The sequence below is a fragment of the Rhinopithecus bieti genome, unplaced genomic scaffold, assembly GCF_001698545.2.
Source record: "Rhinopithecus bieti isolate Rb0 unplaced genomic scaffold, ASM169854v2 scaffold_28121, whole genome shotgun sequence".
In the NCBI taxonomy this organism is placed as follows: domain Eukaryota; kingdom Metazoa; phylum Chordata; class Mammalia; order Primates; family Cercopithecidae; genus Rhinopithecus; species Rhinopithecus bieti.
This window is the reverse complement of record NW_016813094.1, coordinates 29,148-42,537: the sequence shown is the minus strand read 5'-3', so window position 1 is coordinate 42,537 and position 13,390 is coordinate 29,148. Positions and strand designations below refer to the sequence as shown.

Here is a 13,390-nt window from a genome sequence, read left to right as displayed (position 1 = left end):
GCAATCATTAAGAAGTCAGGAAACAACAGGTGTTGGAGAGGATGTGGAGAAATAGGAACACTTTTACACTGTTGGTGGGATTGTAAACTAGTTCAACCATTGTGGAAAACAGTATGGCGATTCCTCAAGGATCTAGAACTAGAAATACCATATGACCCAGCCATCCCATTACTGGGTATATACCCAAAGGAATATAAATCTGGCTGCTAAAAGACACATGTACAAGTATGTTTATTGTGGCACTATTCACAATAGCAAAGACTTGGAATCAACCCAAATGTCCATCAGTGACAGACTGGATTAAGAAGTCTGTCATGGCACATATACACCATGGAATACTATGCAGCCATAAAAAAAGATGAGTTTGTGTCCTTTGTAGGGCCATGGATGCAGCTGGAAACCATCATTCTCAGCAAACTATTGCAAGAACAGAAAACCAAATACCGCATGTTCTCACTCATAGCTGGGAATTGAACAATGAGATCACTTGGACTCGGGAAGGGGAACGTCACACCCCGGGGCCTATTATGGGGAGGGAGGAGGGGGAAGGGATGGCATTGGGAGTTATACCTGATGTAAATGATGAGTTGATGGGTGCTGACGGGTTGATGGGTGCAGCACACCAACATGGCACAGGTATACATATGTAACAAACCTGCACATTGTGCACATGTACCCTAGAACTTAAAGTATAATAATAAAAAATAATAATAATAAGATTCTTCTTGGATACTTTTCTAGATAATTAGCTTTGGTCAAAATTAGAAATAGTCTCTTCTGTGTTGGATTCAATGGAAAAAAATATATAATACATATATTATAAATATGTGACAATTTATAAATGTTTAAAATGAAACAAGTTCCTATGAGATGAGGACATAGGATTGAGAGGTGTGCCTTTTGAACACAGTTTTGTTTCTAGCAAGGTCTGGTTAAATGAAATGCAAGGTCAAATATAGATTAGAGCCATAGGCCTTAAGGCAAACAGCTTCCTAAAATATCAACAAAGTTTGAAACTCTGCCAGCCTTATAAATTAAAATGTAAATTTGCTTAATGAAATATTTTCAAAAGACTATGCTAATATTGCTATATCCATTTATGGTATATTATACAGTTAATTAAAAATAAGACTCTATTTATTAACCTGAAAGGGGTTCATCATATACTATCATGTGAGAAAGATTCCATTTCATATATGTGTATAGCTTGGTACAGATTTTGCGAAACCAAACCATCTCTATATCCCTCTCTATCTTTCTATGTTGGTCTGTCTGTCTATCTGTCTGTCTTTAGTTGCTTGTTAGTTTGCACATAGCAAAAGCTGAAGAATAAGATAAACACCAAGCTGTTATATTGGTTACCTCAGGTGGGAGGGTTGGAAAGACTATGGAAGGACAGAAATTAACTGGTTAGTCATGCACCTTTTTATTATTTTACACCTTACTAAAAGATATATTACTTTTATAATTAAACATGAATAAAGTCAACTACAATAGTATAGCCAGTTGGAAGTGTTACTCAATTTAATAGTAGTAACTGGCATTCCTTTGTCAACAGATTCAGAAACGACTACTTTAGGGTGGGTTGCATTCCCCTTTATTTGTATTTTTTACCATGTGATATATCAGGAGACCTTTCTCGCACTGTTGGCCTCAAGGGCATGGGAAACAATGAAGCAATAACTATGCTAGTCCATGTTTCTCCCCTGCCTTCAGAAAGCTCAGGGCAAACAAGGCTGCAGGCTATGAATGAGCAATTGTGCTACAGCCTTCTTCTACTTTACTGTGCTAGCACAGTGTACAAAGCTGGGCATTAGCCAGTGATTAGAATTTACCCCACTGCCTGCTTCCTGCTTCAAACAATTTAGACTGGTCAAAACGTATAGGTAACTCCTGTCTGAACATATTGCATTCTCAGGGTAGTTTTTTGTCAAGAAGAAGCAATGTATCTGTTTTTTTTTTTTTTTTTCCTAATCTAACAATCTACTAATGAGTGTGTTTTTAAAATGTGATAATTTCCATAAATGTTTGGAAACAGGTGGAAATACTCTTCTATCTAAAGATGTATTCAACTTTGATTAATCAAATAACCACTGGCAGCCAGTTATATGAGATTTTCAGTTAATTAATGAAGCAAGATGTTGACGTCTGTATCAACTAAATGCATAACTGATAACTTAGTGACTTTTCATGAGTCTTTTTATTTCTCTCATTTTCACTTTTGTTATTTATAAGAGGGTTGGACTGCGTCACTGGTTCTCAAACCTGGCTGCACCTTAGGATCCTTTAGGAAGCTTGCAGGAAACCCAAATGCTCAGTTCTCATCCCGGACCAATAAATCTGATTGTTTGAGGGAGAACTCCAGGTGTATAGTTTAAAATGTGTCCTTGGTAATGACAATGTATAGATAGGACAGAGAGCTGTTGGAACAGATGATCTCTAAGCTCCTTCTATCTCTGTCTTCATAACGCAGCATTTCTGTGATGTATTGATTATGATAGCTATCTTACACAGCAGTGCAACTAAATATTAATGTGTCACTACATATTAATTTTAACATTACATATAAATAGGAGCTGTCTTGAGCTTCTTTAGTAGAGTTTGGCCCAGTTGTTGTACTACCTTAGAGATTCTTTCTATTTTTTTAATGCAACACACCAGAAAGGTCTCTCTGATATTTTGCCAGAATCTAGAAATAGGTCCCCTAATTTAAAGTTTCCTGATTTAAAGTTTCCCAAGCCACCTGTGCACTTAAAGAACTTTAAATTATCACTAGCATTGTGTAAAACATATTTCTTGTAGGAGCTTCTAATTCTAGAAGTTGTTAAAAACTAAGACTTCATCTGGTGCTAATTCAAAAAGAATTTGTTAAGTGCCTGTTGGATACCAAGCTATGGTCCAAATCCTGAGAACATGAGGAAGACATGACTTTTGTCTTTAGGGAACACATTCACTAATTGGGAAGGCAGATTGGCATACAAGAGAATTCTAATACTAGAGAGCAAGGGCTATAATACAACCATAGACAGGTGCTAGATGAGAAATGAGGATGAACCCATGCTATACCAGTTGGTCAGGGAAGGAGTTGGAGAGGAGGTGAGGTTTAAGCAGGATCTTGAAGGATGGGTAGAAAGTTGAGAGTAAAGTAGAAGAGAAGACAGTTCTGGGTGGAGGAAACTGGATGTGCTAAGCCTGGAATCTTGTTCAGTAAATATTGAGTTGTGTTATGCAATGTGTGTATAGGTGTGTGGGCTTTGGCCGGTGTATGTGAATAGAGAGAAGGGGGACTGTCATGGGATGAGGTTTAGGGTAAAGGGTCAAGAGCTCTTATGCCATGGCAAGACATTTTATTGTTTCTTATTTTTTAAAATTTAATAGATATAGTGGGTGAAAGTGCAGTTGTATTACATGGATATGTTGTGTAGCCATGAAGTCTGGGCTTTTAGCATAACCATCATCAAATAATGCACATTGTAACCATTTTGCATACCTCACCCCACTTCCACCTCCCACCTTCCTGAGTCTCCAGTGTCTATTATTCCACTCTCTAAGTCCGTGAGTACCCATTGTTTAGCTCCCACTTGTGAGAACATGTGATATTTGACTGTTTCTGATTAATTTCACTTAACATAGTGTCCTCCAGTTCCATCAGTGTTGCTGTAAAAGACATGATTTCATTCATTTTTATGGCTGAGTAGTATTCCAGTGTGTAAAATATATACGACATTTTATCTAGTCTCCTATTGATGGACACTTAGGTTGATTCCATGTCTTTGTTTTTGTCAGTAGTGCTGCGATAAACATGTGAGTACAGGTCTCTTTTTGATATAATGATTTATTTTCCTTTGGGTGAATACCAAATAGTGGAATTGCTGGGATAGTGGAATTTCCAAATAACAAATAGTTGAATTTCTTTTGGGAAATACCCAATAATGGGATTGCTGGATCAAATAGTAGTTCTATTTTTAGTTCTTTCAGAAATCTCCATACCATTTTCTATAGAGGTTGATTTAATTTATATTTCTACCAACAGTGTATAAGTGTTCCCTTTTCTCCACATCTTTGCCAGCATCTGTTATTGTTTGACTTTTTAATAAAGACATTTTGTATGAATGAGTTAGTGTTTTAAAAGCAGGTAAGTGGTATTTTTTGGAGACAGAGTCTTGCTGATCTGTTGCCCAGGCTGGAGTGCAGTGGCACAATCTCAGCTCACTACAACCTCTGCCTCCTGGGTTCAAGCAATTCTCCTGCCTCAGCCTCCCGAGTAGCGGGGATCACAGGCATGCGCCACCACACCCGGCTAATTTTTGTATTTTTAGTAGAAACGGGGTTTCACCATGTTGGCTAGGCTGATCTCAAACTCCTGACTTCAATTGATTCCGTCCACCTCGGTCTCCCAAAGTGCTGGGATTGCAGGAGTGACCCACCGTACCTGGCCTGTATGGCTCATTTCTAATGATTCTGCATTCAACTTGGAAAATGGCAGCAAAGGGAACAAATGCTACGCTGTTACAAGCCCAAATTAGAAATGATCCATTTTTGTTGGTCCAGACATGGAGCCTTTGAATAAATATTCAGATGAGGAACATTTTTCTATTTTCTTTTAAATATACTCAAACTGTTACTCTTAATAATTATATTTCATTTCTGTGTACTAGAGATAGTTCAAGCACGAGATGAGCAACTGACATATGAAACACAGTCCCTGACATATGAAACACAGTCCCTGAAGGATAATTCGATGGGACTGTTAACATCTCCCTGTGTTTATTATGATCCTAATTTTAATAGGAAATATACTTATAACTGTAGAGAAATAATTGCACGGATGAAGTCACTCTCCCAGCAGCTTAAAGTTATAATCTTTCTAATAATATAATATTTTGTTCCTTGAAATGTTTCATGTAAAACTGGAAACGTAGTCATGTATTAGCTTGAGCATTGAGCTGGCAACTGAGATGTGAATTCTGATAATAAGGCCACCATTAATTAGCTCTGTGGTAGCAGGTAAGTTTTTTTTGTTGTTGTTGTTGTTTTTTTTTTTTTTTTTTTTTTTTTTTTTTTTTTTTTTTTTTTTTTTTTTTTTTTTTTTGTGATGGAGTTTCGCTCTTGTTGCCCAGGCTGGAGTGCAGTGGCACGAACTTGGCTTACCACAACCTCCTCCTCCTGGGTTCAAGCAATTCTCCTGCCTCAGCCTCCTGAGTAGCTGGGATTACAGGCAGGTGCCACCTTGTCCAGCTAATTTTGTATTTTTAGTAGAGATGGGGTTTCTCCATGCTGGTCAGGCTGGTCTCGAACTCTGGACCTCAGGTGATCCACCCACCTCGGCCTCCCAAAGTGCTGGGATTACAGGCGTGAATCACTGCGCCTGGCCTGTAAGTCTTTTTGACCGGTTCACTATTCCTACTGGTGTTTCAATCCCCTCCTTTACCACCATCTCAATTATTTTTGTTTAATATACCTACTGAAGATCCCTAGTTCTGTTATCCCTACTTTCATCAGTGCAACTGCATTTTGCAACACTACTCTTAATTCCTGCCGCCTAAACCCTGCCAAACACAGAACATAGTGTTCCAAAGTAGGATCTCCCGACTAAATTTCTGTCTTCACAAACCAAAATCCATCTTAATATTAATACAGACTTTCTTTCCTTATTTTAGCCTCAGAAAATTCAAAGCTAACCACTCTGTTTTCAGTAGCCCTTCCTCTCTCTCTTTTGCAGAATTTCTGATTAATGAATTATTAATTTTCTTTTCCTATCATTGTATCAACCGAGAGACTAAGTTATGAAGCGATAGAAAACTACACCAACATACCATCGGTTTAGAACAATAACATTGTGTTTCTGTTTAGAACCTGTGCCATTTCAGATCAGCAGCCATTACTGCTTAAGTTGCCTGGGGTTTAGGATGTAGAATGACAGAGCAGTCTTCCTCTGAAACTTTGCCAGTCATCATGCCAGAGGGAAACGGAAGCTGGCAAAGCCTCGTTAGTTCTTAAAGCTTCAGCCTAGAAGAAGCATACATAAATTCTGCCTACATTTATTCGAACCCCAAACAAGTCCCATGACCAGAACCAACTTCTAAGCTCCTGTGTGCCCAGAAGGTAGATAATTAGAATATCCAGAAACAAGCTAATTACCACAAACCCTTATCTCCTTCTTTTTATACCCGAATATTTTCAACTGTCTTCCCCATTGAAATGAGCATACACACAAACAGATCTTTAATTTTTCTTTTTGGAATCTCTACTTATGGTTTCCCATGCTCTTTCTAATACTCATTGTATAGCAAATGTGAAGTTCATTACTTTATGTCAAGTGCTTTAATTCCTATATGAGTTTGCTAGGGCTGTCATAACAAAATACCACAGACTGGTGGCTTAAACAACACAAATGCATTTCCTCAATCGTCCTGGGGTTGAAAGGTTCAGGATAAAGGTGTCGGCAGGTTTGATTTCTGCAGAGGCTTCTCTCCTTGGCTTGCAGATGTCTGCCTTCACCCTGTGTTTTCATGTGGCCTTTTCTCTGTGCCTGTGTGTCCCTGGTATCTCTTCCTCTTCTTATAAGGACACCAGTCATATTGGATTAGCACCTACCCATATGAACTCATTTAATTATAATTCTTTTTTTAATTTTTAACATTTTATGTATGTATGTACGTATGCATGTATGTTTGCATGTATGTATGTATGTATGTATAGACATTGTCTCACTATGTTGTCCAGGCTGGTCTTCACCTCCTAGGCTGAAGCAATCCTCCTGCTTCAGCCTCTCAAAGTGCTGGGATTATAGGCATGAGCCACCACACCTGGCCCCTGATTATTTCTTTAAAGGCCCTGCCTCCAAATACAGTTAGGATTTCAACATATGAATGTTTTTGTGGTGGTGACAGGAGGTGATACAATTTAGTATATAATAATTATGGTCACTACATATGAAGGACACTTTCAGGATTTTGTTTAACCCCTCAGAATGGCATTTTATACTGTGAAGAATATAACTTCAAATTCACTCATTCTTTAGTTTTCATAGTGCTTTAACTTTGAAGTTTTCTTCCTTTGCTCTTTCCACTTTCAGCTCTTTTTGGCTTTGTATTAGTGCATATTACTTTCCTGAAAGATTTTCTCCATGTCTATTATTTTAGTCACTACCTGTGTGGGTGGTAGGTCTCACATCACATATCCAGTCCACTGAGTTCCAAGGCCACATCTTTAACAGCAATCTTCCATGATATGCATAGTTCTTGAACCAGTAGCATCAACATCACCTGAGTGCTGCTTTGAAGTGTACAGTCTTTTTTTTTTTTTGAGATGGAGTCTCGCTCTGTTGCCCAGGCTGGAGTGCAGTGGCACCATCTCTGCTCACTGCAAGCTCCGCCTCCCAGGTTCACACCATTCTCCTGCCTCAGCCTCCGCAAGTAGCTGGGACTACAGGCGCCCGCCACCACGCCTGGCTTATTTTTTGTATTTTTAGTAGAGATGGGGTTTCACTGTGTTAGCCAGATGGTCTCGATCTCCTGACCTCGTGATCCGCCCATCTCGGCCTCCCAAAGTGCGGGGATTATAGGTCTGAGCCACCGCACCCAGCAGAAGTGTACAGTCTTGAGCCCTGCCCTGGAACTACTGAATCTGAATCTGCATTTTGGGAAAATCCCCACATGAGATTTATACCTAGTAAGTTTGAAAGTAGCATTCTGTTTGATTTCTCTATCTAGACATTCCAAAGAAATCTCAGACTGAACATGTTGAGAATGAAACCATGAATTCCTCAGTCTTCACTCATGTATTAATTTGATGACTATTTATTGGGGCTACTGTATGTAACACCACTGCTCTATGATTTATGGCAGTGAACAAAACAAACAACAAAATTTCTGCCTGCCTGAATATTTTATTCCAGACCATGGAGACAGTTAAGAAACAATAAGGCCTGATTAATCTGTATATTACATAAGTGGCTGGAAAGTGATGTGTGCCTTGGAAAGATGAAAATATGGAGCGAGATAAGGATGATCATAAGTATAGTGTGGGACCCTGAGAAGGTGAGATTTCCCTTCCTTTATTTCTTATCTCAGCGAATGACATGACCATCCCTCGCAAGAGCAGGGGAAAACACAATTAGAAATTGTGTGTGCTATCTTAACATTCTTCCTTTAGCCTGTCAATTCTGGGTTCCTAATGTCTTTCAAATCTTTCACTTGTTTTTCTGTTCACTGACAGGCTCTTTCTCACATCCTCAGGGCTTCTCCTGCTCAGGTGATAGCCACCTAAGTGACCTCACTGCTTTCTACTCCCAAACTGCTGCCATGATGATGATGACACCTGCTTGCTGGAAAACTTAATGGTTCCAACTTCCTTTTGAATAAAACAGAAACATCTTATGATGAGCAATAAGACTGATGATAAAATCATTTCTTCGTACCATTTCACCATAGTTCATTCCCATAAGCACAGTCCCCACTAATGAAACTGCATACTACCTGTATTTTCTTTCCTCTTACCCTTACTCATCCTGATTTTTTCTTTGGTTTGCTTGTTTGTTTTGCATGGAGCACTGAAATATTACCTTGTTTTGTAAATATCTTCTGATTCATCTGTGCACTAAAATTTGGCTCTATTAACATTGTCTTATCGTTGTAGGTTTTCCCCAAAATGTGTGTTCTTAGAAGGCAGGGGCTCTCTTGCTTACCTTAGTGCCAATACAAAACTTAGCACTCAATAGTGTTTCTTACTTTTTGACGAATAATTTATAAATGATGGTTCATAGAATGACTGGAAATCTTCTAGGATACAATCCTTTCAGAATAAATATAGGCAATGGTATGATGGTGTGTTTGGGAAACAGAAAGCACCTCACTTTTGTGGGACCCTAAAGTATGGTTTGGGTTGTTGTTGAAATTGAGGTGAGAAGATACCTTGCACATCTTTCCAAGAAACTTGGATAAAATGTTATAGAGAAGCTTTTGAAGGACTTTAAGTGAGTAACATAATCTCTGGAATATCAAATTTGAATTTTAGAAAGTGACTGTCATTGAGAATGGGAAGAGATTGGAGGGATGTAATCTTAGTGTAGTAAGTCCAGAGAAAGATGATAAAGGCTTGGACTAAGGCAATGACAGTATAGTCGTGGGAAGGAGGACTGGAAAAGAAAGACGTAAAGCTTTCCCTATGAGGATCTATTGATTTTGAAGGGAGAAATGAACCTGGTGCCATCCACCAAGACTGCAGTAGGTGACTTAGGGTCCATAAAAATATATTCAGTTTTACATCATCAATTTAAAAGTCTCAACATTCCATCAATTTGGGCCTGGTCTCTTCATTGCTAGAAGACTCTTTGATTCCAAACAAGTGATCATTTATAGTGAATACAATTTAGGACAGGAGTCACATGTCCTGCCGTTCATTAAACCCCAACTTTCTAAAAAAGAATTAGTCTGCCTCCTCAATTCCTTTTTAGTAGCTGCAACATATAACTTGGTATTTGTTCATGCATTCCAATTACCATAGTAGAGATATAGCCATCTTTGAGGGACTTATTTTCTGGCAAAGGAAATTGACTTAAAGTAGTAAATATGATTTAAATACTCACCAAATACTTATACTAAAAACTTCTGATTTTCTCTATGAGTTTTGATGTTACATATTTGAAAGTAACATTTATCTTTTTTACAAATCAACTCCAGCAATATTCACAAATAGTTCTTTTAAAACCAATACATTTGTGTCCAGCCTGGGCAGCATAGCAGGATATCATCTCTAAAACAAAAAACAAAACAAAATAATAGGAGAGAACTAAAATTAATGATCTTGAGTAACAGATGTGACAAAATGAGATTTAATTTTTTAAAAATTAGTTACTCCAGCTATAATTTAGAATCACCCTTGTTCTTTGATCTCATTTTTAAACAAATTATATTTTTAATTTTAATGAGGGATAACATTTCATAATTGCTATATTTTAACTGCTTATTCCATGAATTTCTAAAGTTGACTTTACTTCCAACATTTCCTTCTTCTGTCCCTTCCTTCTGGTCTAGAGAGCATCTCCTATGATCAGCCTAGGGCTTTTCATTTCTTTTTCCAAAGCAATTGTTTATGTCAAAAAAAAAAAATCATGATGAAGGTCTTTAGGACTTGGCCTTTTGAAATATTAAAACTCAAGTTCTTGGTCCTCCAAAGCCTTGGTTTTAAAACTCAGAAGTTTTTGCTTTCTAAATTAAAACAAAACACACATGCTCGTTGTTGAATTTTTCCTCCCATAATTGATATGGGGAAGGAAAGTAGTGTGGGAGGAAAAAAATCTTAGTTAATATATTAAATATTATTCCTTCCAAAAACTTTTATTTCCATGCTTCTGAAATATCTTACAGGTCTGGGTTTTGGGTCATATTTAGTAAAGCCTTTCCTTTTTGTTCTTAGATACCAAGAAGACCCAGATAGGAAAATAACCTAGTACACTTTTCATCAGAAAGCCATCACTTGGCATGTTATAAGTCTCTCACATTTTCCACAGGGAAAAGAAAAGTGTTAGTACTCTTATGGTGATGTAGATGACAGCAGGTAGTGAGGACTTTTAGGGAGGCTAAATGAAGTGATGTCTGTCTGTGTGCATCAGTATATACTATTCCCAACCTCTTGGATGTGCAGTTATACAAGATTCATCCCCAGTGAACCCTTTTATTCTGAGAATAAATTAAAATACTAGCTTTTTTCTAAAAAAAGATAATGTATTTTCATCCTGGTGGTTAGAAAAGTATTTAAAATATTTGAAAACAAATAGAGAAAATTTAAAAAATTATATTCTAAACATTATGCATAGCAATATAAAATTATATCCTAAACATTATGTACAGCAATATGTATCATTTTTGATGGCCTTTATTGTGGATGTTTAGTTTTAATTGTTTTCTTTCTTCTTTCATTTAGAGAATTTATCAACAGCCTTCGACTGTACAGGTCATTCTATGGAGGTCTAGCTGATCAGCTTTGTGCTAATGAATTAGCTGCTGCAGATGGACTTCCCTGCTGGAATGGAGAAGATATAGTAAAAAGGTATTTTATGTGGTCTGTGAAAACCTACTGGTTACATCAACCTTGCTTTCTCTTTCCAAATCTTAAGGGGATTAATTCAGTCTTAACTTTGTCACACAATTTATAGTCTACATTAAATACTCATCTTTAGTTTGTTAAAAAACAAAGAAAAGAACATCAAAACCTGATCCTTTTAGGTATCTTAAAGCCATAATAGCATTCTGTGGTATTTTGAAAGTCTTCTCTTTTACCTATCTATGACTTACCCAACAATCCTACTTTTGAATTAAACACCATTTTTTTAATCCAGTCTGTCTGTTGTTTACCAAATATTGTATTTCTTTTTAGTTTAAATTCATGAGTATTAGAAAGTGAGGAAATTCAGTGAAATGTGAATTCCCATACAAATATTCATTGGTATATGGATATGTGTCCTAACAATGTGTCCATCCTGCAATGTTCTGATAGAAAGAAACAGAGCATGCAAGAAAGAGAGAGACAAAGACTGAGAAAGAGAAAGAGAGAGAGAGAGACTATGTAATAGTGGGGGCACTTTTAGATAGATAGATAGATAGATAGATAGATAGATAGATAGATAGATAGATAGATATCTGTTAGAGGCATTTTTCATTTGTATGTTGTCAATCGTTCTCAAACTTAGGAGTGAAATTCCATGTTTATATTTTTCCTCCCTGTCTAGAATTTCTTTGACAGTTTATTTTCCTTTATTTCCTATAACTGATTGTACTTTTGAGCAATCTCTTGAGCTTGAGAAAGTCATAAATTCTCCCTCTGTGGTCAATTAAACTGGTTGGGGAAAAGTGTCTTGATCTGCCAATACTGGTGGTTATTATAGAATGTGGGATGATGAGGTTTTGTGTTTGGATCTGAATCTGTTAAACTATAAAACAAATATATTTTATTTATACATTTTGCTTTTGGATTTGAATCCATTAAAAGTATACTTTGGATTTGAGTCTGTTAACATATATTTTTGAGCAGTCTCCAAAATGAAAGACAGGGTGTTAAGCTTTCTGACAGATATGGTTTGGCTGTGTCCCCACCCAAGTCTCATCTTGAATTGTGGTTCCCATAATCCCAGGTGACCTGGGAGGGACCTGGTGGGAGATAATTTAATCATAGTGAAGGTTTCCCCCATCCTGTTTTTGGAATAGTGAGTTAATTTTCCCGAGATCTGATGGTTTTAGAAGGGGCTTCCCCCTTTGCTGTGCACATATACTTCCCTTTGCTGCTGCCATGTGAAGAAGGACATATTTGCTTCCCCTTACGCCATGATTGTAAGTTTCCTGAGGCCTCTCGGGAACTGTGAGTTCCTGAACTCATGCTGAACTATGAGTCGATTAAACTTCTTTCCTTTATAAATTAACCAGTCTTTGGTATTTCTTCATAGCACAATGAAAATGGACTAATACAATGACTTACAAATAAACCTACTCTATATGCAGATAGGTGGTTTAGTTACCACAAAAGTGATGAGTTCATTTAAAACGTTATTTAGCAAATTAACTTTGCTATTATAAACATAGACTATAATCAGTTTTTAATAGAAATTTATATAACAAAACCATTTATATATTTCTGGGTGATCATTTTCATTATAGTTAAGAGCCACATTCCTGAAATATTAAATGATTATTTTATTAATATCCTGAATATCTGAATATCTCATACTTAGAGGTCATAGAAAAAAATATTGAAGACAAAAACTATTTAAATTTAAATAAAATAATTGGCTGATATGGTCAGTGCTCTTTTTTCATTATGCACCTTGGATGTTGCAATGTAAGAATTTTGCAAATATTTCTTTATTGCTTTTACTGAGAGAAGTGATAGCATTCTTGTACTTTGAGTTCTTAATGTATTCATGTCAGCATTTCTGCTTCTTAGATCCAGTAATTAAATTCTACTTTGACATAATATTTTTTCAAATTGTTCAAATTGGAATTGAACTTTTTGTATATTTCTACAAAGACTAATGATACAAGAATTATGGGCCATTATTGTTTTTTATGTTTTACAATTCTCAAAAAAAGTAAAATTCATGTTGTGAAAAGTACTATTTATACATTTAATTTCTACTACTTGATTTTCCTAGTAATTTTGTGATATAGTTTTGTCAAAGCATTACTACATATGCTTCAATACTGAATTGCTGAATTTAGGAGAGTTTCTAAATAAAGTCAAGTCCTGATCACCGTTACAATCTTAAATTATTAACCACTTTCTCCTTGAGAAAAAAAATGAAGTATAGCAGTGATCTGTGGTGAAAAGCTCTGAGCAATCCTCATATGTGAGATTCATTTCAGAGACCTGCAGTTAGTTCAGGTAAGTAATGCCA

At 36.6% G+C, this 13,390-nt stretch overlaps 1 protein-coding gene across 1 annotated transcript in view; it reads left to right on the top strand.

Annotated features, from left to right (window-relative positions):
* The window catches only part of GPC5 (glypican 5), a gene marked incomplete at its 3' end in the record, with an annotated part of 366,538 nt that extends 355,474 nt beyond the window's left edge, over positions 1-11,064 (top strand). Inside the window, exon 5 of the mRNA XM_017847628.1 lies at positions 10,927-11,064. Within this exon, the coding sequence (XP_017703117.1) occupies positions 10,927-11,064 (138 nt within the window). The remainder of the gene's footprint in view (positions 1-10,926) is intronic.
* Between the last annotated feature and the right edge of the window lie 2,326 nt (positions 11,065-13,390).